The sequence below is a fragment of the Pongo abelii genome, chromosome 4 (assembly GCF_028885655.2).
Source record: "Pongo abelii isolate AG06213 chromosome 4, NHGRI_mPonAbe1-v2.0_pri, whole genome shotgun sequence".
Classification (NCBI taxonomy): domain Eukaryota; kingdom Metazoa; phylum Chordata; class Mammalia; order Primates; family Hominidae; genus Pongo; species Pongo abelii.
Window position 1 is genome coordinate 103,170,580 of NC_071989.2, and position 23,018 is coordinate 103,193,597.

Here is a 23,018-nt window from a genome sequence, read left to right on the forward strand (position 1 = left end):
ACTAAGCCAAACTCATCCTTTTTATCAGGAGCCCACTCCTATGATAACTCATTCGCACAATAAGGGCTTTAATTCATTCATTAGGAGAGAGCCCTCATGACCTAATCACTTATTAAAGCCTCCACTTCCTAATGCTATTAGAATGGCAATAGGCTGGGCACGGTGGCTCACGCCTGTAATCCCAGCACTTTAGGAGGCCGAGGTGGTCAGATCACAAGGTCAGGAAATCGAGACCATCCTGGCTAACACGATGAAACCCTGTCTCCACTAAAAATACAAAAAATTAGCCGGGCGTGGTGATGGGCACCTGTAGTCCCAGCTATTTGGGAGGCTGAGGCAGGAGAATGGCATGAACCTAGGAGGCCAAGCTTGCAGTGAGCCAAGATCGCGCTATTGCACTCCAGTCTGGATGACAGCACAAGACTACGTCTCAAAAAAAAAAAGAATGGCAATTACATTATTACATTTCAACATGAGTTTTGGTGGAGAGATTCAAACCAGAGCAGACATTAATAATATACATATATATTATGTGCATTGTTATGTTAAAATTGAATAGCCGTTTATGTTTAGAGAACAAACCTACCAAAATTGTCCATTTTAGTAGGGCCCATTTTTCTAACCAAATACCATGGATTAAAAGCTGAATTTAAGAAGAGAAAGGATCTTAAAAAGTTGTTAAGCAAGGTTAAATCTAGTTTTTCTTTCTCACACAGACTCTGCTTGTGTCAGTTTCTTGGATAATTGGCACCTTGTGAAATAATCACTAATAATAGTTATCTTTTAGTGGATTCCTGGCGTTGCCCTCAGCTGAGCACCGTAAGTATATTATTACATTTAATCCTCTCAACCATCTTATGGGATCTATATTATTAGCTCATTTCACAGAGGAGAAAGTTGAGGCTTAAAGAGGTGATGTAATTTTGTCCAAAGTAAATAGCTGGTAGGTTGAGGAGTCAGGGTTCCAATCCACTCTCTCGGAATCTGGAGCCACATGCTTTTAGTCACTGCTGTGTGTCAGTCTCCCTTGGCACTAGATAAAATGATGATTAGGGTAGCAAAATGAGCCTTTTGGACTGCTTGCAAACCATGAACTACTGCATCTTTGAGTTTTAAGAGCTTAGCTTAGGACTAGGGGATATGCATGGAAGCCCAAATCATAGATGTCCTTTATCTGTGGGGTCAAAGTTTGTCACTCAGCATCCTGAACATTGTGTGCCTTTAAACAAGGCAAATCTGATACCATAATTTGGACAACAACTTAGCCAAAGCATCATTTCTGTATATGGAGGCCAAGTAGTACTAACAAACATGCAAATTCTAATTTTAAAACTCGGACAAACATTTTGCAGCGAAAACAATCCACCCCTTTTTGGCTAAATAACTGAACAAAATTTCCCCTACAAAGGCAAAGTTCAATATTTTCATTTCTCTAAAACTCTGACCCACGTCACTTTTCATCAGTGCTGCACTATCTGTGAAGTCCCCTTGTAACCTACAAGAGTTAGCTTCCTCCCTAACATACTTGGAGAAAGATTTGGGAATACCGCAGCATTTCATTTCCTCTTTGTCTAGCTTGATGATAACTCGTCTCTTTTCAAACTGTGAAGATGAAATCAGGAGAAGAGTGTGAAATATCAGTATAACAATGGCCACTTCCCACCCCATGAGACAAAGAAGTAAAGGGCTTAGTGATTTGTATGACAATGAGCACTACAGAAAACATTCAAAGCTTCTAAATCCCAGGGACTTCCTGACTTCAGTTGTGAGGGCCAGCCACACTGACATCATAGATCCTTCCTGCAGTCACAATGCTACTAAGTCACCCTTGGGAAGAGGCCCCAGAAATAGGAAGACCTTAGTTAGGATGCAATTACAATTGCTTGGTACGCTGGCTTCCTCAGAAAAAAGAAAAAATCACAGAGATTTTTTTTCAAAAATAACAAATCTACAAAAAATAAAGCTGGAAAATCAAGCATCATGAGTTCAGGTACCTATGGACTATTCGAGGTCTCTAAATTTCTCCTACTTCAGTATCTTTCTTATATTTCTTATTACATATAAACAAAATAATGAATCCCAATGAAGATCCTCAGAAGGCTTGGGCACAACAGAGTAATAAACAAATGTACAAGAAAAAAAAACAAACTACCCCATCAAAAAGTGGGCAAAGGATGTGAACAGACACTTCTCAAAAGAAGACATTTATGCAGCCAAAACATACGAAAAAAAGCTCATCATCACTTGTCATTACAGAAATGCAAATCAAAACTACAATGAGATACCATCTCATGCCAGTTAGAATAGTAACCATTAAAAAGTCAGGAAACAACAGATGCTGGGGAGGATGTGGAGAAATAGGAACGCTTTTACACTTTTGGTGGGAGTGTAAATTAGTTCAACCATGTGGAAGACAGGGAGGTGATTATCCCTCAAGGATCTAGAACTAGAAATACCATTTGACCCAGCAATCCCATTACTCGGTATATACCCAAAGGATTATAAATCATTCTACTATAAAGACACATGCACATGTATGTTTATTGCAGCACTGTTCACAATAGCAAAGACTTGGAACCAACCCAAATGCCCATCAATGATAGACCGGATAAAGAAAATGTGGCACATATACACCATGGAATACTATGCAGCCATAAAAAAAGGACGAGTTCATGTCTCTTTGCAGGGACGTGGATGAAGCTGGAAACCATCATTCTCAGCAAACTAACACAGGAACGGAAAACCAAACACCACATGTTCTCACTCACAAGTGGGAGTTGAACAATGAGCACACATGGACACTGGGAGGGGAACATCACACACTGTGGGGGTTGGGGGGCTAGGGGAGGGATAGTATTAGGAGAAATACCTAATGTAGATGACGGGCTGATGGGTGCAGCAAACCACCATGGCATGTGTATACCTACGTAACAAACCTGCACGTTCTGCACGTGTATCCCAGGACTTAAAGTATAATTAAAAAAAAAAATACACTCCTGATTATTTTAGAGCTGTCTGATCCTAACAAAGTTTCTAAAGGTCTTATAAAAGTATCTGTAAAGAAATGCCTTTCTAGCTAACTATAGATGTTATGGGGGGATGGGGGAGAATTGGGATAAGTGAGGAGAGGGGAAATGTAAAACAAATTGAAAGCCTCCCTTTAAGCTAAGCTATATGTACAGAAACTGCCCTCAATTAAAAAAAAAAATTAGCAGCACTGCAAAAATTCACTTGTCATAGTTCCTGACCTGATTCAGCATTCTGGTTACCTAGATACAAATGTAAACAAAAGTGCCTCTCCAACTGCGACTGCAGAGGAACAGCCAGTAGAACCTGATGGCACCCTTCCTGGCTCAGACAATAACCAAGAAAAGAAAGCAAGTACTTTTCAATATTCACATTAAAATTAGAATACTTTGCTCAGCTTCTTTAAGGCTTAGAGTGCTTAGAGAGTTTAAGAAGTCCTGGAAGAATAGTTCTCCCACATTTCCTGTTTGTTCTGTCTTGGCAAAATGGCTGCTGACAACACAAGCTGAAAAGAAAAATGACCTCAATTTATAATTTCATTAGACTGATTTTGAATATACGGGGCTAAAATTCTTTTAAGTTGATCATGATGTATGTTTTATGATGATTCAAAAGGAACCATGATAAACTCAAGGTGCAGACTTTATCTCTTAACATGAAAACCGGTATAGCTAAATAGAATGTTTCCTTTATTAGAACTTGTCATATCTTCTCTGTTAAAAAGAACATTTTTTAAAGCAGTGATTTCAGACTTTTTTTGTACTTAACACCTTGTAATTTACATAACAAGAGGCAGATGCAGTCACTTGTTATGTAAAGCATAGCACAATATCAAACACTGATTTTTGGTATGTATTATATAATAGGCTGTACCACATACTAGCTGTGGGACTTTGGCATGATTACTTAACCTCTCTGTTTCTTCTTCTGTAAAATGGGTGAATTAGGCTTATCATACAAAGTTATTACGGGTTTGAATGAGTCACTTAAGTAAGTGCTTAGCAAGTAGGAAGGGCTATAGTATGATTATCATCATCATCTACATGATCTTGGGCAAGTCCCGTACTTCTCTGATCCTGAAGCTCCTCACCTATAAAAAATAATCATCTCAATTTCTTTCCATAAGAAGGGTTTCAGCTACTTAAGGTAACTAATGTCATCCTTACACTAACGTGAAGGTAATGACATCCACTTTATAGGGCATCATGTCAAATAAAATTATGTCATATACAAGAACGTATTTCATAGCGCATAAAACCAAAAAGCTATAACATTTAAAGTATCATTATGAAATGGATAAAACTGATATATGTCAAAAAATTCCCACAGTGGCCATCAAGTTGTTTGTGAGATAATTTTTATATATAATAACATCCTAGCTTATAGGAATGAGGATAAAACAGAACTGACTCTTATGTTCAATTAGCAAAGATATAAAAATTTAATACTGTCTTAGATACCTAAAAATTACATTTAAAAAATTGCACCAAAAGCCAACATCAATGGCTTTTGTTCTAGGTAGCAAAATTACAAGCGAGAATTTTTATTCTGTATCTTTAACTTTTCTATACTTTTCCAAATATTCCTCCATTGTTGTGCTTAACATTTGTCACTTAAAAAGTGTGTGTTATAGGTGTGTTTTTAAGAAGATGCTACTTATGGTCTTTCAAATCAGACTTAAAAATTAATAAAATAAAAATAAAACATAGATCTAATTGTTATACTCCAGAAGGAGGAGGACAAGTTAGTGCCCTTGGACACTGTATTCATCGTACACTTTAATTCCACAAATATTTGGAGACCCCATTCAGCAATGGGGGGAGGGTACAAGCGCTCTCCTGGGGGTTCACAGGCTCCCTCGTGAGCAGCCTCGAGCCTGTTCTGCCTGCCCACCACCAACAGGGCTGGGTCAGGAGAGACTTTGTCAGGTGTTCTTTATTAGCATCCCTGATAATGGACTTCACATTTTTTTAAGTTTTTTTGAAGGGGGGAGTTATCTAATTAAGTTTCTTAAAACTTAAGAAGTAGTAATTCCTTGGGCATTTGAAAAAGGAATGCTTTCTGTATGTGAGTCTTAACATATTCTGCCCACCATTATAGTACACAGTAACATAAAGCAAGAAAAAATATCCTAGGAATATATTTTGTTAAAGTTTTTAACTGAGGTGGATTACCACTCATATTCTCCATATTGAATCCAGTTCAGCAATAGGCTATTAAAATTAGGATAAATCTGTCTTGTTTTTTTAAACTTAAAAGAACATTAGAATTTAAGGCATTTTCAGCTGGGCGCGGTGGCTCACACCTGTAATCCCAGCACTTTGGGAGGCCAAGGCAGGCGGATCACAAGGTCAGGAGATCGAGATCATCCTGGCTAACATGGTGAAACCCCATCTCTACTAAAAATACAAAAAAAATTTAGCCGGGCGTGATGGCAGGCGCCTGTCTTCCCAGCAATACATGAGGCTGAGGCAGGAGAATGGCGTGAACCCGGGAGGCGGAGCTTGCAGTGAGCGGAGATTGCACCACTGCACTCTAGCCTGGGCAACAGAGAGAGATTCCGTCTCAAAAAAAAAAAAAATTTAAGGCATTTTTGAGATATGAAAAACAGTGAGTACATTGGGTATCTTCTTCCCTGTCATAAAAATGCTGCAAATTATCAACTTTCATGAAAATAGAACTTTCTAGTAGTACCATTTTATTGAATTAGAAGTTGCCAGTTAAGTGTACATATGGCGAGCTATACTTAATGTTAGTAAATCATGTATATGACTGCTCTGGCTATAATAATCTGACATCCAGGTACTTGGATAGGCTAGTTTCCTAGTTCGGGGCTTTGTGTTTGAAAATTAGCTGTTTCTCCTTAGAAATCAGCATGTCAGGAATCATTCACTCTGTGAAGACTTCTTTAGTAACTCAGTCAATAATCATTAGATATTTCATTTTTAAATTATCTAAGAATAATCTATGGCTTTCACTTTTCCAAAAAGGTTTTCTTGACTGTGATACCAAATCTATGAAATACAGCCTCTCTAGTATCTCCACAGAACTTAATTTTGTTTTTAGTCATTAGCAATACAAAGGGGGCATGTGTAAGATGAACTGAGCTGATTATCTGGTCTATGGTATACATTTTGTTTAAAATTAAAACTTTTTAAAGATAAACTGCATAGAAGTAATCTGTAAAGAAGCAGATGATATATTCTGAATCTGTAACCTTTGTTTTAGGTAAGATTATCTCCAGCCAAAATGTCAACCAAGAATTATACAGATCTAGTTGAATATGTTGACAAGTAAGTGTGTAAATTACAACTAGTTTTAACTGTTAACTGCATTTATTGTGGCAAATCTCACACGCAAAAAAGAAAAAATCCTGTGTTTAATTATTCAGTCAGAGATGAATGTACCTGAATGAAACCTTTAAGTTCTCTGTGTTCAGAAGAGACTAAATCATGTCAGAAAGACAAACCTGATCCTGTTCCTTTCTGATTGACAGAACAAGCAGATTTAACTACCTTTTCTTTAAATGACCTCCATAGGTTCCTGTAGATTTATGTGAAAAGCAATACAACATATTGCATATTGGGACAATATCAGATAGAGCTAACTATTGACTTCAAAATAAACCAAGTAAACCTGTTAACATTTCATGATAAAAACTCAGGAAATTTTGAAATATATTTCACTAATCACTAGAAAATGTTGTTTCTGCTATTTACAGTGCCATACCTGGAGCCCCCCAGGAAAGGTGTACCACAGAGGGACAACTCCAGGCACTTGGAAATAGAGTAACACACTGTTAACACATGCACATTGTCCAAAATACCCAAGGATGCCAGTGATGAAGGTGGCATTGCAAAGGCAATGCATATTAATTTGAGTTGTTTTCTATTCCATATGTCAAAGCAGGATTTGGTCTAATGCTGTCATTCATGTTTTCAGGGCACTGGGGATTTAGTCTCAGTCCTTCTACTACTTTGCTGTGTAACACCAGTCAGTTCCATAATGTCTCTGGGCTTTAGATTTTTCATTTGAAAAACAAAGAGGTTGGACTAGAAACTACTGCAGCTTTAAAACAATTCTGATTTTAATCATCATGACCACAGAAGAAAAAAATGGCCAAATGAATGAAATGAGTTCATGTGAAGAGAAAAATCTAAATACACCTTGAACTTTGATTTTTTTAAAAATTATCTTTAACAATTAAGATGATAAGATTTCTTCACTAATTTTTACTGCTTTTTTTTCACAAGAATTCCCCTGTTCCTTGGCCAGTTAAATTTAATACATTCCAAATAGTTCAATCACAGTATTTTAGCCCCTTTTTTCATGTTCCCCATAACTTGTATTTGTTTATATGACTATGAGTCTATGATTTAGAAAAAAATAAAACCAAGCATGGGAAAAATATTTTTAAATGTTTAAAAAATGCAATATTTGGACAGATGACTTTTTTCTGAGTTAAGGACAATGAATATAGTATGCACAAAAATAATTATTATAAATAAACGTATTAGCTAACCTTATCTTCCAAGGAGAAAAGGGAAACTTGTCCCTACCTGACTCTCTACATGACAAATGGAAAATAAAAATCATTCTTCTGATCCGTCAAATTCTATTACAAACCTGTGTGGATTTCTTTAGCTCAAGCTGGTGATGTACATCCCAGGAGATGAGAAAATGAATTCCTGGAAAATGGTAACAAACTTAAGCAGCAGAAGATAAACTTTTTGGATTTGACTTTCAGATAAATTAAAATGAAGACAAAGAGGAAGAAATAGTCTATAATGCAAAGCAAAAGCATGATAAAGATTACTTGACTCCAACATTTATTTCTACCTTAATCTCTCCCTTACCCCTTCTCTTACTATCTAAACCATATTATCTGGAACTTTCTATTTATGATTTCACATTGTTAATTGTCTTTTGGTCTCTCTCTTCTCATCTCTCAGAACAGGCTGCAAACTCCCTAAAGGCAGGCACTCTATGGCCTTATGATTTTTGATACCCCTCCAGTAGCCTATCATGATGTACTGAATATACTTGATGAACTGTAGTTGACAGATTTAATGGAAAGTAATGGTAGAACAATTGAATTGTTAGAGCTCTGCTTAAATCAGCTGATTAACTGGAAAAGCAAAATAGCATTTGGGCATTTCAGTAATAAGTGCAGACATTTTGAATTGAGATATTCAATCCAATAAAATAAAAACAAAGAACAATGGTTTTTAAAATAACTTCACTGGCCAGGCACAGTGGCTTACACATCTATAATCCCAGCACTTTGGGAGGCAGAGGTGGGCAAATCACCTGACGTCAGGAGTTCAAGACCAGCCTAGCCAACACGGTGAAACCCCATCTCTACTAAATATACAAAAATTAGCCGGGCATGGTGGCATGCACCTGTAATCCCAGCTACTCGGGAGGCTGAGGCAGGAGAATCACTTGAACCCGGGAGGTGGAGGTTGCAGTGAATGGAGATTGTACCACTGCACTCCTGCCTGGGTCACAGAGTGAGACTCCATCTCTAGATAATAAACAAACAAATAAATAAATAAATAAACTTCAGCCTTTAACTCATAGTTTTCATTGGGTGACAACAAATGGATTGACATGCAAACAGAGTACTTAAGTAAAAGTCATTATCAACTCATTAAATGGCCTGAATTTATATTACAGGTTTTCAGAGGTTTGGCCTTAAAACTTATATGGGTATATTTACAGGTAATACTATGAGCAAAGAATAACAACTCAAAAAGTAAAAATCCAGTCCCTCAGGGAGCTATCTAATAATGCGTTTGGAGCCATTCTAGCAGGAAGGAGAGAAATGAATGATTAGATAGCTGGCCGGGGTAGGCCTCCTTAAGAATCTGACATTTGAGAAAAGACCAGGAAGTGCGGAATTTGGCCATGTGGACATCTAGGGGAAGAGCAAAGTTTCTAAGGCAGGAATATTCTTATGGTGTAGCAGGAACAGAAAGGGGGCAAGGATGGCTGGGGTGAAAAGGAGGGAAATACAAATTGGAACTATGATAGCATCTGGGATTCTATTTGAAAGTCTCTGGAAAGAATGAATCCTGAGTTTCTGCTGCCCGTGAGGCAAATTCCAACTTTCCTGAACAAAAAGGAGGCCAAGGAAATGAGGTTTTATACTGAGGAGTTTTCCAGGCTGGGCTATAGCCAATATATAACTCAGGAATTCTCTCAAGAGTACAGTTTGTGAAGATGAGGGTCTGGCTGACAGCCAAAGAATGATATTTAAAATCTGGATACATAAAACTTTCAGCAAGTCAAATGGGCAAAATAATAAATGATTAATGACTTCCCCTCATGAGTAGAATATGGAATTCAGGTTCTGAAAGTATTCATTTTCAAGGTTTTTCTTAGCACCATGGCAGACACTTTATTATTCCGTGATGCATTGCTTTTGTTACTACATGATGAAGACAGATATTTCACATTACAATGCATGAGAAAGGAAGACAGAACTCTGTTGGTTGAACTTTCTATGGATAGATCTTGTTAGGTTGGATGGTGCTGCTATCAGCCACAGGGCGGTCTTTCGGTCTTTCTCTTTCTTCTTTACATGCCTACCCACCCACCTGTGATGGGCAAGGCTCTGCTGAGAGTGGGTACAGTCACAGGGATTGGGCATTACCCATAGGGACCCCCAATTAGTAAGGAAAGGGGCTGCCCAAATGATGCTCAGTCCCTCCCGGGAGGCTGTCTGGATTCTTGTCACATTTAAGACCTTCTGCTCAAGTGTGAGAACTCCACTGAGGTCAGGCTGATGCTGATCTCAGATCTCTAGAGCACAGGGGGAGCCCCCTCCAACCTCTGGGCCTCTGAGAAGATCCTTGGGACTCCGAGGAGAGATGTGAGCCAGGCAGGAAAGGTGACTTGGTGAAAAATTACATGATGTTGGCAGCAAGTTACATATTAAGAAGCAGAGGGAAAGACATACCTTTCTCCTTTGAGAAAAGTGCAAATGTAACAGGAAGAGCCACTAACTGGCCTAAGCAAAGCTGCTGTGATGTAGGAGAAAGAGGAGAGGCTAACTAAAATGTTTCGCTGCTGAGTGACTCATAGCCTCCAAGCCTCAGTTTCCTCCTAAGTAGAGACAAATTTTACTCGTGCCACAGGGTAGTGGTGGGAATGCAATGAAAATGATACACTGACTATAAGCACTAAACAGAAATAAGATAGTGTTATAATAAATTCCTTACATTTCTCCTGGGCTAGGAGCTCCCTACCACAAACTGAGTGGCTTTAAACAATAGAAATGTATTACCTCACAATTCTGGAGGTTGGAGTCTGAAATCAAAGTGCCAGCAGGACTGGTTCCTTTTGAGGGCTCCAAGGGGAACCTGTTCCTTGTCTCCTGCCTAGCTTTTGGTGACTTTTGGGAGTCCCTGGCACTCCTTGGCTTGTAGATGTGTCACTCCAATCTCTGCCTCCATCTTTACATGGTGTCTCCCTGTGTTTCTGTCTTCATACAGCCACCTTCACATACATACATACATACAGCCATCTTCACATCTACACCAGCCATGCTGGATTAGGGGCCCACTCTACTCCAGTAGGACCTCACCTTAGCTAATTATATCTGCAAGACCCAATTTCCAAATAAGATCACATACTGAGGTATTAAGCTTTAAGACTTCACTATTTCTTTTGGGGGGACACAATTCAACCCATAACACCATTTAATAATTATAAATAATTGTAAGAACACATATATACAACATTGTACAAGACCTATTTACAAGACATTGCAAAATATTTCAGGTACACATCCTTTAACTTGATCTCGTCAGGCGGGTGGGAGGGTCAGGAGTCTCTCTCTCCACAGAACAGAGAGGGAGCCCTCTTCTGGGCAACCTCAGAGAGGTTGAAGATAGCTTGTGACAGAGATAGAACTTGAACCCAGGTCTTCTGACTCCAAGTACAGCGTTCTTCCCCCTGGAGACTCACATTAAACACTCCCCACCCCCACCCCCAAAGACCAAGGTAATATGGGAAGGTATCTCAAGAGGGCCACAAATGCTACAGGAACTCCCAACATCATCAAAACAATTTGCTACTGCAGTTTGCATATGCTTCACCTGTAAGTATGACCCAGACATCGACCCTGCCCTCACTGACACAGGGACTCTGTTTGGAACCTTTGTCAACCTTGATGCCTCCACATGAAGGAAAACCAATCGTACCAGGCACATCACTCATTTTGCAATCTTATTAAAAATTCTGCTGAACATGAGGTGTCTGCCTTACAGAGCGCATCACTTTTCACTGGAAAAGAATCACAACCAGTTCTTTCTCCAGACTCTTCTGGACCATGCCACTATATGGAGTTCTTTTTGGGCCCTTCCTGGTGCTCTGTGCTGGCCCAGCCCTGTTGGCCTGGTATACTTCCTCCTGCACTGGGCCCACCAGAACCCAAATTGCCTGCCTCACGTGACCCCAAGAGCATTCAGCCCTACCTAAACTCAGCAGTGGAAGTCTCTCCAGCTACAAACATCCACTTGCCAGGGTGGTTATAAACAAGCAACATAGAAACTACAGAAAATGTTTTATTCTATTTCATCACTCCCCACACACACTCATAGATTATTTTTGTGAGGCATCAAAATATTCTCTGAGATTTCACTTTAGGTTTTTTTTTTTTGTAGGACTCTCTGCACTCAGACTGTAACTAGTCATATATTAGATCTCATACAAATGTAGAAATCTTTCTTCGGTATGCCTTTTTGTGTTCTAGAAAAAGGTTTAAACTTTCAAGTTTGGTTCTCTGAGTATTACAGGTTGCCAAAATGGTTATCAGAATCTCCTCAGTAAATTTAGGGCTCTATTCACAAGAACAGAACAGGCAGGGAAGTGAGAGGCTCCATGTACCGGCCGATCTGCCAGCTACAGCACAGCTGGTGTAAGTCACACCGAATTACAGAAAAATAGAACTCAGAGTTTGTGGAAAATCTGTTCGGATTCAGTTGTCAGCTACATAATCAATGATCTATGTGAAGCCCAAATATCTCTCTGAAAAGGCCCCCTAGGAATTTTTCCTCCTGTGGTTGGTGACTCCATCTGCACTAGTCTGGAATATTCAGTTATTTCTTTCCTTTCATAGTTAAATTTAGATCTAGGTCCCACTGACATACATAACATACTAAGAAAGCAGTGAGGTTCTTAAATTTACATCTTACTACTAGGGAAAGCCCTCAGTTTTTATCCCTTAAGAATACCTAATGATTTGAATAATGGCCTCATCAGGAATCTCTCTTAGAAAATTGAGACATGCTCATGTGTTTGTTCTTCCATGGTTGATTTAGAAAGGTCAATTGGAAAACAATATTCTCTGTCCTGGTGGCAATGCAAATCGGGAAAAAATATAAGCTGTCTGTTGATCTTCAGGAACCATGTAAATAAAACCAAACAGAGCCATCATTTGGTGCTTCATTAAATCTTAAGAATTAGCAATAATAATAAGACTACAGTTAATAGTAAATCCCAGGCCTGAAAAGGAATTTCAAAAAGGAAAGCTCTCCACTTAAACATAAAATAAATTTTAAAAATAAACTTTAAAAATTTAGGAAAAGAAATAACTACAGTCCAGCATTTGCATCCCACTTAATGTCTCCACGGTTGCAGGCAAATAGCTTTGCATAGCAGTAGGTGATATCCTCCTAAAAGGCTTCCTTCGATGGGCCAAATAGCCACGGCATTGAAATCAGCCCTGACAGACAGGACCACAGACCTGCTGGCTTGGGTCTGCCCCCTCATTGCTCTTTCTGGATATAATCTTGACATTAGCCAACAGCACCTCACCCCCAAGACTGAGGCACTGGGACCCTCCTAACCCCAGACATGCAGGTGTATGGCATTGGTTTCACCACCCTCTCTACTGCATGCATCTCACTTATTATCTCAGAACTTACAACCACACAGCAAAATAGGCCTTGTTGGCCCTGTTTACAGATGAAGTAATTAGAACACTTGGTTGGTAAGTGGTGGAGCCTGTGTTCTACCCTCAGTCTACCTTGCTTTCCAACCTGCCAAGCTGCTTCTGGATGTCTACAGAACTTGAGAGCTCATATTCCATAGTCCACTACTTTAGCACTTCATTATATATCCTGCCTTATATTATTCACTGATTCACATGACCAGTCTTAAACAAATCAGTGGTGTTTAGTCTTTAGGATACATTAGAATCACCTATGCACTTGCTTAAAATGCATATTCTTACTCTCCCCGCCTACCCTAAAATTTTGACTCAGTAGGTTTGTGTTGGAGTGGAGTAATCTGTATTTTAACAACTTCCCTCCCTCACCCTCCCCTGTGATACCAATTCAAGTATAAGAAATACTGAATTAACCTAAGTTCCTTGAGGAACAGAGCCATTATATGTAAATATGTAGTATTACAGGTATGGACTAGAGTAAATGTGTGTATGGACTAGAGAAAATATTGTGTGTGAACTAGGGTAAATATTTAGTAAGTACTTAATGTATCTTTATTTGAAATGACATTTTTATTGGTAAGTGACTAGATACAGACACAATGCTTTCAGCTGCACATAATAGGAGCACTAACCAAGAATGGTTTAAATGTAGAAATACTGATTAGCTCCTATAACAAAAAAAAAAAACAGAGTTTGGTAAATTTAGTAGCTTCAGAACATCATTAAGCAGCCAGGTGGTTTTTTTTTATTCTTTCTCTCTGCCATTTCCTTTTTCCTCATGATCACAAGATGGCTTTGGTAGTTCCAAGCATCATGCACAGACAGGAAAACATTCAGCGAAGAAGAGGGAAGTTTCTTCTGTGTATCCCTTCTTGAAGGCAAAGACACTTTACCTAGAAGCCCCATAGCAGGTTTCTCTTTGCATCTCATGGGCCAGAATTGCTTCACATGCTCTTACCATAACTAATTGCATCTCAACCCAGAAGAATGGAACCCTTATGATTAGTTTGCCCCTCAGAAGGACATGGGGGACAGGAAGGATGAATCAAGTCAGGCAGAAGTTGGATGCAGCTGTTGGGAGGGTAACCAATGGTATCTGCCATACTTAGAACATCTAGGAGAAAACAATTTCTAAATTTGGGGGGAAGTGAAGCATAATTTATAAGTGTCTATACAAGACTGAAAACCGGGAGATCAAATACCTTTGCTGGCAAATCTGGAATATAGATTGTCTAGAGGCCACAAAGCAGCACTGGCTCAAAGAAAATAAAGAGCAAATCTGCAGTACACCACCAGGCTATGTGTCACCTTCAGCAGAGCCTGGCATCTTCTTCCCTTCTGCCTCTGACTCATACGTCCAATCCAGGGTAGCACTGACGACATGGTGGGGGTTTTAGGGGAATGGATTATATATATGGTAGGTACCATTTGGTGATTTTCCAAAGAACATTTTTGAACCAAATGAGTGGTAAATGCAATCTGACTCACAAAACCCCTTGGCAAAGTTTTCTTTGCACCTCAGATTTACAGGTGATAGAAAAGAATCTCTGAGTGTGACAGTGTGTGTGCACATGTTACAAAAACTACCATGTTAATGAAATATTCAATTTGAAAAAAAAAAAAAGAAAAGAAGAATCTCACCCAGGCTGAGACTATTTTCTATTGCTCAAGAGAGTAAACTATGTCTTGAGGCTCCAACAAGCTGTGACTTTATGGAGCCACTTTTTTTTTTGTCCAGTTTTCCAACAACTGAGACTTAAGGGAACAGTCCAGGTAGAGAAATTAGTCTGTCAATCAACAAATATTTATTGACTGCCTACTATGTGCCACACATTCTTCTCAATGTTGGGGGACTGTGCAGAACATGTTAGAAAAGTGCCTCACATAGGGAGCTCTCATTCTAGTGATGGAGGATAGACAATAAACAGAAATAAGTAAGTAAGATAATTTTAGGTAATGACAAATGCTTTCGAGAAGATAAAATGGGGTATTATGAGAGAAGGCCTATGTGGTTGAATGAGATAAATGGAGGGAAGAATGGGAGGAGATGAGGTTAGAAAGGGAGATAAGATTTTATTCTGAGAGAATGGATAAGCCATAGGAAGGTTTTAAGTAGTCAAGGGCTACCATTTACACTTTAGAAAGACCACTCTAGCTGCTGTATGGAGGATGTGCTATTTGTTAGGAGGAAAAGTGGAAAAGATAATGGTGGCCAGGATCAAGAAAGGAAGAAAGAACTTAAAAAACTGTGGGTTTGGAGCCTAAGAACACTTCTGGGTGTTATTTCTGCAGCTACTCTATTAGGTCACATGACTAGGATTAATGTCCCCTGCTTATTGTTGGAATGGTGAGAAAATGTGGGAGTTTATGTTAACATTTGATTTTGGAATCTGTGAGTTTCAAATCATGACCCTGAATCTCCAAGTTGTGTGGCCATTCCTTGTTCTGTCTGGTAAATTTCCTCAGTCTGGTCTTCCAAATCACTAATTCATTCTTTAGCTATTTTTCTGTTATATTTATCCTACCTTTTATTTTTTATTTCAATTATATTTTCCATACCTAATGGTTCTACTTACTTTTTACATTTTCTAGTTTTTTCTTATTTTACTAATATCTTCTGTTGTTTTCTCTCTTAATATGTTTATTAGCCTTTTAAAAATTTATTGTGTGCATTTTAATATTTCTCTTCTGTGGGAATCTGTAATCTAGTAGGTTTTTTATTTATAGGTTAATTACTTTTAAAAAGGCTGTGCTCCTCAAAAGTCCTCTTAATTTGGCCTTTGAACTCATTTCCCCTGGGCATTTCAGCCAGATCCTAGTCTCCAATGGAGCCTTGTCAGCTCCAGTGAGTCCAGGGGTGGGGTGTGGATGAGCCCCAGGTAACAGAAAACCACTGCCTATTCCACAGAATAACTTCTCCTGTCAGGTCTTCACCTTTTGCTCCCCAGGAAGAAGCAGGTTTAGGAGGACAGTTGCTTTCCCACGCTGTGGACATTTAGAAGTGAAACAAGGTGGCAGCAACTCCCCAAAGTCAATCGTCCCCCAAGTTTCTTGTTATTGTTACTGCTCCAACTCCTTACCAACACAGTCCCTCTGCCCTGCCTAATCTTTCTTTAGAGGACACCTAGAACAGTTTGACATTTCACAGGAGTCAGAACAACTGGTCCCAAGGAAATAGAGAAGAAGAGCAGAGTTACGTTGTTCCCTTTTCCTATTTTATCTTCCCACAGCCCTCCCAAGCTGTCTCTTGTCCCAGGCCAACGCAGCCATCTGATTCAGGTTGGGTTGCCCAGGGAACAGACTCTGAGATGGAGATTGGTGAATAGAAGGCTTATTACAGAGCACACTGGGATCAACACCTGTGGAAGGGAAGGGAAAGGAATGGAACTGAACAGAAGGAATAGTTGAACTATATGAAGTGAGTTGAGCCAACTAACTTCAATTAGTTATGTATGGATTTTATATATATTAGGTACCATGGCTGCAATAGTTGAGCCAAAGAAGACTTCAACCAACTTCGCAGGAAGCTCTGGAGCTAGGACAGCCCTTCAAAGTTGTCCGGAGTTAGACCAAGCATGCCAGGCCTTTATACCCACACACTGTCCAATCACTGAATGAAGCTGCCCTAGAAAGTGGGCATGACCTTTGCAAGGCAGTTCTCAGAGAAAGCTAACAGCTGAGGTCTGCCCGCTGGCAGCACTGCCAACAGTTGGAGGGTATAAGTGCTTCCTTCCTGAACGGGGAGCTGGGTGGCACATCATGGCATCCACAGCACCACCCACACATGCACCAGTTTAAAATAGCCCCCACCACCCCAGGGGTTTTTCACTTTCTTTAAGTCCTTCAGGATTTTGTAAGGGAGAGAGGATGGGAAGCCACATTAATTCAACATTTTTGTCAAAACCATAGTCAGCCCGAGATTTTTTTTAACCTCTGGATAACTGTCTAACTCATTTCCTTTCTTTCTGCACGTTGTCTCACATGAGCTGTCATATCCCTCTGGGGCTGATTTACTTTAGCTCCCATGTTCTCACTAACTCTCAATTCTGTATTGCTTGCTGAAAGCTTTATTTTCCCAGGAGGTGAAGCTGAATTAGTCCTCTGAAGACCCAGCCAGAGCTGAGCAGAGGTGTGCTGGCTCCGCAGAGACAACAGGACCCCTGGGCATGGGGGATGGCAATATTTCCCATGGGACCAAAGTCTGCTCTGTGAGTCCCACAGAATCCCCCATCATTTCTCAGGTCCTAGGCCCCCACCCCACCAGACAGTTGTAGTATGTGGGTTGGGGTAGGAGCCAAGGTGAGTAGTGGTGGTGCAACTCTTCCTTTTGAAAGCTACCTAAGTGATTCCAAAAATGCCTGTTCTCTTTTGCACATACACACACACACACACACACACACACATATACACACCTGCCAGCTCAGGCCTTCTCATTGTCTTCACCCAAGTCTTCAACCACCATTTACTTCTCTGATAACATCCAAATCTCTATTTTCAGACACATTTCAGACTGTTCAAGGGGCATCTCCTGATAGATGCCATATACAAAATCTCAAATTTGTTTTCTTCTCCCAAAACCTAACTGTTTTTTGTTTGAATTTTCAGTCTTGATGAAAAGTGGCATCATACATTAAGCTCAAATCCAAAACATCAGAATCTCTCCCTCCTTCAGGCTCATTTCCAATCTATCTCAAAGTTCTACAACTTCTAGGTTTATAATATCTGTAACATCTATCCTCTTTCTTTATGTCCAAGATCACCATCTGAGTCTCAGACCTTCCTCATTTTTTCATGTAGATTACTGTCCATGTTAGTTATCCATTGCTGTGTAGCAAAGTATCCCAAAACTCAGCGGCATAAAACAGCAAATATTTATCTCACAGTTTCTCAGGATCAGGAATGCTAGGATGGTTCACTTATATAGCTCTTGGTCGACACCCCAGACCCTTGCTGGCTGTTGTCAGGAGTTTTCAGTTCCTCACCATGTGGACCTCTCCATAGGGCTATTCAATATGGCAGTTGGCTTCCCCCCAAAATGAGAGAGAGAGAGAGAGGAGGGAAGCAGGGAGGAAGAGAGAGAAAGAGAAGAATCTGATTATCATAGGGTGAGGAGCAAACCACACATATTGAAAGGCACAACAAAACCAGCTTGCTTCTTCAAGATGCTGATCAGTGAAGGGAAGGAGTAATATATTAATGCCAAGAGAGGGTATCAGGATTTTTAAGTTTCTTTGCCTGTACATGAAATAGCCCTGGCCTTTGTCTTTTCCCATTTCTAATTTACTTTGTTTACTTTTCGTTGAACTTCTGACTCTTTTGCTCGTCTTTGCCTTTAATCTCTGATTTCTTTCATCTATTAGTAGGCAGCCGTCTCCTCAACATAGAATTATCAGGTATTACATTTATATGGATCCGGAAATCATCCAACTTGGTTTGTTAGCATAGTGGGTAAATTGAGGAGGAAGCACATTCCAGGGGTGATTTGGAGGCAGAGTTTGGAGGGGACCTCTTCTCTGCATGTAATGTAGTATGAACTTCAGTCTGCTTAGGCTTGAATACTGGTCCACCGTTGTTAGCTGGGTAAACTCGGACAAAAGTTATTCAATCTTTCTAAGCCTCAGTTTCATTATCGTTAAAAACAGGGTAATATTAATAGACCCTTCGTGGTGTTATCATGAAGATTCAATAGATGACTCATTTAAAGTGCTAGCCACAAGGTCTGGCTTGTATTAAATGCTCAAAAATACTAGCTATAACTATTTATAAAGTGCAGGAGTAGTGTATGGACATGGTGGTAATGCTTTTGACTGCTCAGTGACGTTTTCTTCCCTCTTTCTGATTCTCAGGTTCTAGAATTATGTTATCCCAAACAGTAGCCACTGGCCACATGTGCCTGTTGAGCACTTGAAATGTGGCTAGTCCAAATTGAGGAGTTGTGCTGTAAGTGTATAATACACACTGGACTTCAAAGACTTATTTTTAAAAAGAATGTAAAATATTCCACTAAAAAGTTCACATTGATTACATGTTACAATGACATTTTAGATATAATTGTTTAAATAAGTTACATTGTTAAAATTAATGTTATCAGTTTTTGTTTTGTTTTATTTTGTTTTTTGAGATGGAGTCTCGCTCTGTCGCCCAGGCTGGAGTGCAGTACTTCAATCTCGGCTCACTGCAACCTCCACCTTGCGGGTTCAAGTGATTCTTGTGCCTCTGCCTCCCGAGTGGCTGGGACTACAAGCGTGTGCCACCACATCTGGCTAACTTTTCTATTTTTAGTAGAGATGGGGTTTCACCATGTTGGCCAGGCTCAAGTGATCTGCCCACCTCAGCCTCCCAAAGTGCTGGGATTACAGGTGTGAGCCACCACATCTGGCCTGTCATCAGTTTTTTAAAAATTTTTCTTAATGTGGCTATTAGAAAGTTTAAAATTGTCTATAAGGTTTACATTATATTTCTTTTGAGCAGTTTTATAAAAATGAAATTACAGAGCTACTAAATTAAAAAGAAGTAATATATTTCTATATTTTATTTATCTGCATAGCATGAGCTCTTCTTCTTCCTTTATGAGCCAACCAGTTTCTGTTGACCTTCACTGGGCAGTTGAAGCCTTGCCGTCTGCACACACTGATCCTTGTAAGCAACCATCCATCACTAGGGTAATAAAATTATATCTGTGGCCAAACCTTAGCCAGCTTCTGGCATTGCCCAAAAAAAACTTAGCTACAGATTAATCCTCAGACAGCAAACAACCAACAGGGAAGAAACAAACTTCTTATTTTTTAAATTCCTTTGGCAGAGATACTTGATATCAAATTGGAGGTAAAAAGGAGGAAAACTGCATGAGGCAAATACCACCAGTAGTCAATCCAGTAGACACTTTCTCCTTCCTCTTTGCTAATAAAAGTCCCAATTTTGTTTAAGGCTACAATGTACCCAGTTCAAAAAACAAAACAAAATAAGGTATAAGAGGTGGCTATATGACATAGCTTCAGCCAATGAAATATAGACAAAAGTGTCATGGTGAGTCTTTTAGAAAGGCTGTTTCCATTTTAAAAAGCACGGGCAGGGACAAACTCAACAGATGCACACATTTTATTTTATTTTTTGCCTTCTGTCTTTTCTATCGGGAATGGGGACACAATACTTCAAGGTGGAACAACAACCTTGAGACCTGAGGGTAGAGGTCACACACTATGAGTGGGCCAGGAAGCCGGAAGGAGCTGGGCACCTGATGACTTCCTCAGTCAGCTGCTCTACCTCTCCACTTCCTGTTACTTGAGCCAAATAAACCCTGCTTGCTTAAGTCACTCTCTTTGGATTTCTGATAAACACAGCTAAACACAACCCCAGCTGAAACCTGCAGTCCAGAAAATGCTAATGTTCACAATCTGGCTCTAAAATCTGCTGTCCCGAGGACATTTTCACTTCCAAGAAAATTTGTCAGTATTGGCCTAAAGCAAATAGTTATTTTGGCTTATGCAATGGGAATAAGCATGAATTATTTGGCCTTGGCTTTTTATGATCCAGCATATATAATAGTCATTTTTAAAAGATATATACTATATATCTATACATCTACATAAGTATATAGATACAAATATATATTTCCATGAGGGCAGGGGCTTTATCTGTCTTATTCATCATTTTATTTCCAGGCCCTAACAAAGGCCAAATCTCCTTTTCCTTAAGGCTGACTTCTCTTTCCAGTGATATTCACAACATAATTTGCTACCGTTCAGAGGCGGCAACATGGAAAACATCCTAGGCTAAGTTACAGGTGACCTAGAGCTAATCCTGGCTCTACCAAATAAATAGTTCTGGGACTCTGAAACATTTCTTCAAATAAAAACTCATGCAGAAATTCAATGTACTAAGCAGGTAAGATTAAAGAGAGAAAACCCACAGCCCCTTCTACTGGGTCATAGGATAATAAGAAATCCCCAAGAAATTTAATAGCGTTAAAGACAAATTTAAAGTAAACCTCTCACTCAGTTATATAGATTTGAAGGAATGTTGTCATGTTCATGTATAAAAAATGTGACTTGGTATAGGGTCAGAAATCAGTACACATAAGGGCTTTGGAAATAACCTGTATTTGGGGACTATATAACCAAGTGTTTTAGCACATGGGCTTTGGATGACCTAGGACCAGTTAACTATTCCATTAATGGGTTTGATAATCCCAAAAAAACACAATCCTGAATGTCATAATACCAAGTGTAGAAATACCAAAAAGATCAAAATCCCCAAAATATAATTCTGGAAAAAATAATTTAAAAGACATTTCTCCACATTTATAAAAGGAGATTTATTTTAGAAGCATATAAAAACATGACAGAGCATTTCACAGGCCACTTTACATAATAAAATAGTCAACAGTAACATTTGTATTTTTACAAGCATAAACATACAGGTATACTAACAACAGTCATATGGATATAATGTTATAAGTGGATGAACCATATTCATAAAGAAATAAGTCAAAATTCAAAATGTATAAATGCATAACACTATGGATGGTAATTTTGTGCAACCAGCTTTATAACTGTAGTCATCTGAAACACCATGATGATAACCTAAGTCTTTTGATAAGATTGATCCAAAACTTCAATGAGTCACTACGGCATATGCAATTGCACAAAGAGCTGAGATCTTGAGAAATGTTATCTTTCACAAATGCAGTTGTACAAAAAAGGACATCTCTTCATTTATTGGGGAAGTTTCAACATTTTTACATAAACAATGCTTACACACAAAGTCAATGTTGTGATAATGCACTTTTGTGGAGTCAAATTGACAAAATATGAATAAAACAAATTAGAACTTTCTGAAAGTCATTATACAATTTATACTCCAGTATTGCAAATGATGTGAAGATGAAATACATAGTATAGCAAATTGTGAAAAGTAATAATAACAATTCTGACAATTTAAGATAGTGGGAAAAAACTAGAAAGAAAATTCAATATTTGAAAAAGTGTATTACAGGGCTACATTATGGGCAATTGCATGGAGGTAGTCCATTAGAGCTGGCCAAATTTCACAGTCATATTTTGAAGTCTTGCATGGCAATGAATTGCTGCTTTTTTTTTCTTTTAAGACATGGCTCTCATCAGAGAATATGTTCACATTTCATTCATTTTCCACATAGCACTGCTCTTTTTGAAATTCTTCTATGATTCGACATACACCAACATGAGCATTCCCTATTAAATATTTCCATCTTTGCGTAATTTTTCTATGCTGTTTTGGGTAGACAGAAATTCATTTCACATGCACTCATATGCAGAAGCAATACTGATAATCAAATAGTCACACTATTGTGTGTCTTCTTATCTTACTGTGTGCATAATTATATTTGAACCAGTTGGTAACTTTGCTGGCTTCTTCAGGCAAATGTGGCTTTAATTCATTAAAATTTCCTAAAATGTCATTAGCTGGGAGGAATGCCACTGCAAACAAATGAAATATTTTTAAACCATATGGGGTGGCCAATTCACTTGTCTGAATTTTTCACCATATGCATTGGGCTGAATGACAAAAACAAATTTTATTGATGACACCTTGAGATTCACTTTTAGAAGCCTTGACGGGACTTAATTCCAAATCTGTCATGGTTTGGGGATTCTACTAAAATCCATTTTCTTCTGCAAAGTCCATCAAATCTTCAAATAAATGTTTATAAAGTGCTTCACTTTTTCCAGTCATTAATATATAAAGAAGCAGGTAAGTTCAAGAATGTTTGGATCCAAGTGGGGCATGATGGCATACAGTTGATAAGAAAGATGGGGACAATTTTGAAAGTGTCATTCCTCAGCCAAAGTGAAGCATGCACTAGTTTGTCTATGTTAGATTTAGTGGCAAATATAGGAAGTCTATCTTCTTTGACAGTCGAATCCCTAACTAAGAATATTTCATCACTCAATGAGTTTCAGAACACTGGAGGAACCTCTATATCAGCAAGCATCTTTGGTTCAGAATGTTGCTCAGCTTGTGGAATTCTTTTTATTCTCTGATGAAGAGTGTT

The 23,018-nt window shown here is 38.9% G+C and overlaps 1 protein-coding gene and 1 long non-coding RNA gene across 2 annotated transcripts in view; both read left to right on the forward strand.

Moving 5' to 3' along the window:
* Positions 1-1,867: 1,867 nt before the first annotated feature.
* Positions 1,868-23,018, forward strand: part of FAM81B (family with sequence similarity 81 member B) — a 60,486-nt gene continuing 39,335 nt past the window's right edge. Inside the window, 4 exon segments of the mRNA XM_002815744.5 lie at positions 1,868-1,907; positions 1,910-1,990; positions 3,274-3,377; positions 6,256-6,320. Of these exon segments, the coding sequence (XP_002815790.3) occupies positions 1,868-1,907; positions 1,910-1,990; positions 3,274-3,377; positions 6,256-6,320 (290 nt within the window).
* Positions 18,832-21,192, forward strand: LOC129059471 (uncharacterized). Its single transcript, XR_008525391.1, has 3 exons — positions 18,832-18,925; positions 19,533-19,624; positions 20,681-21,192. It is a non-coding gene; the product is annotated as an uncharacterized LOC129059471 (long non-coding RNA).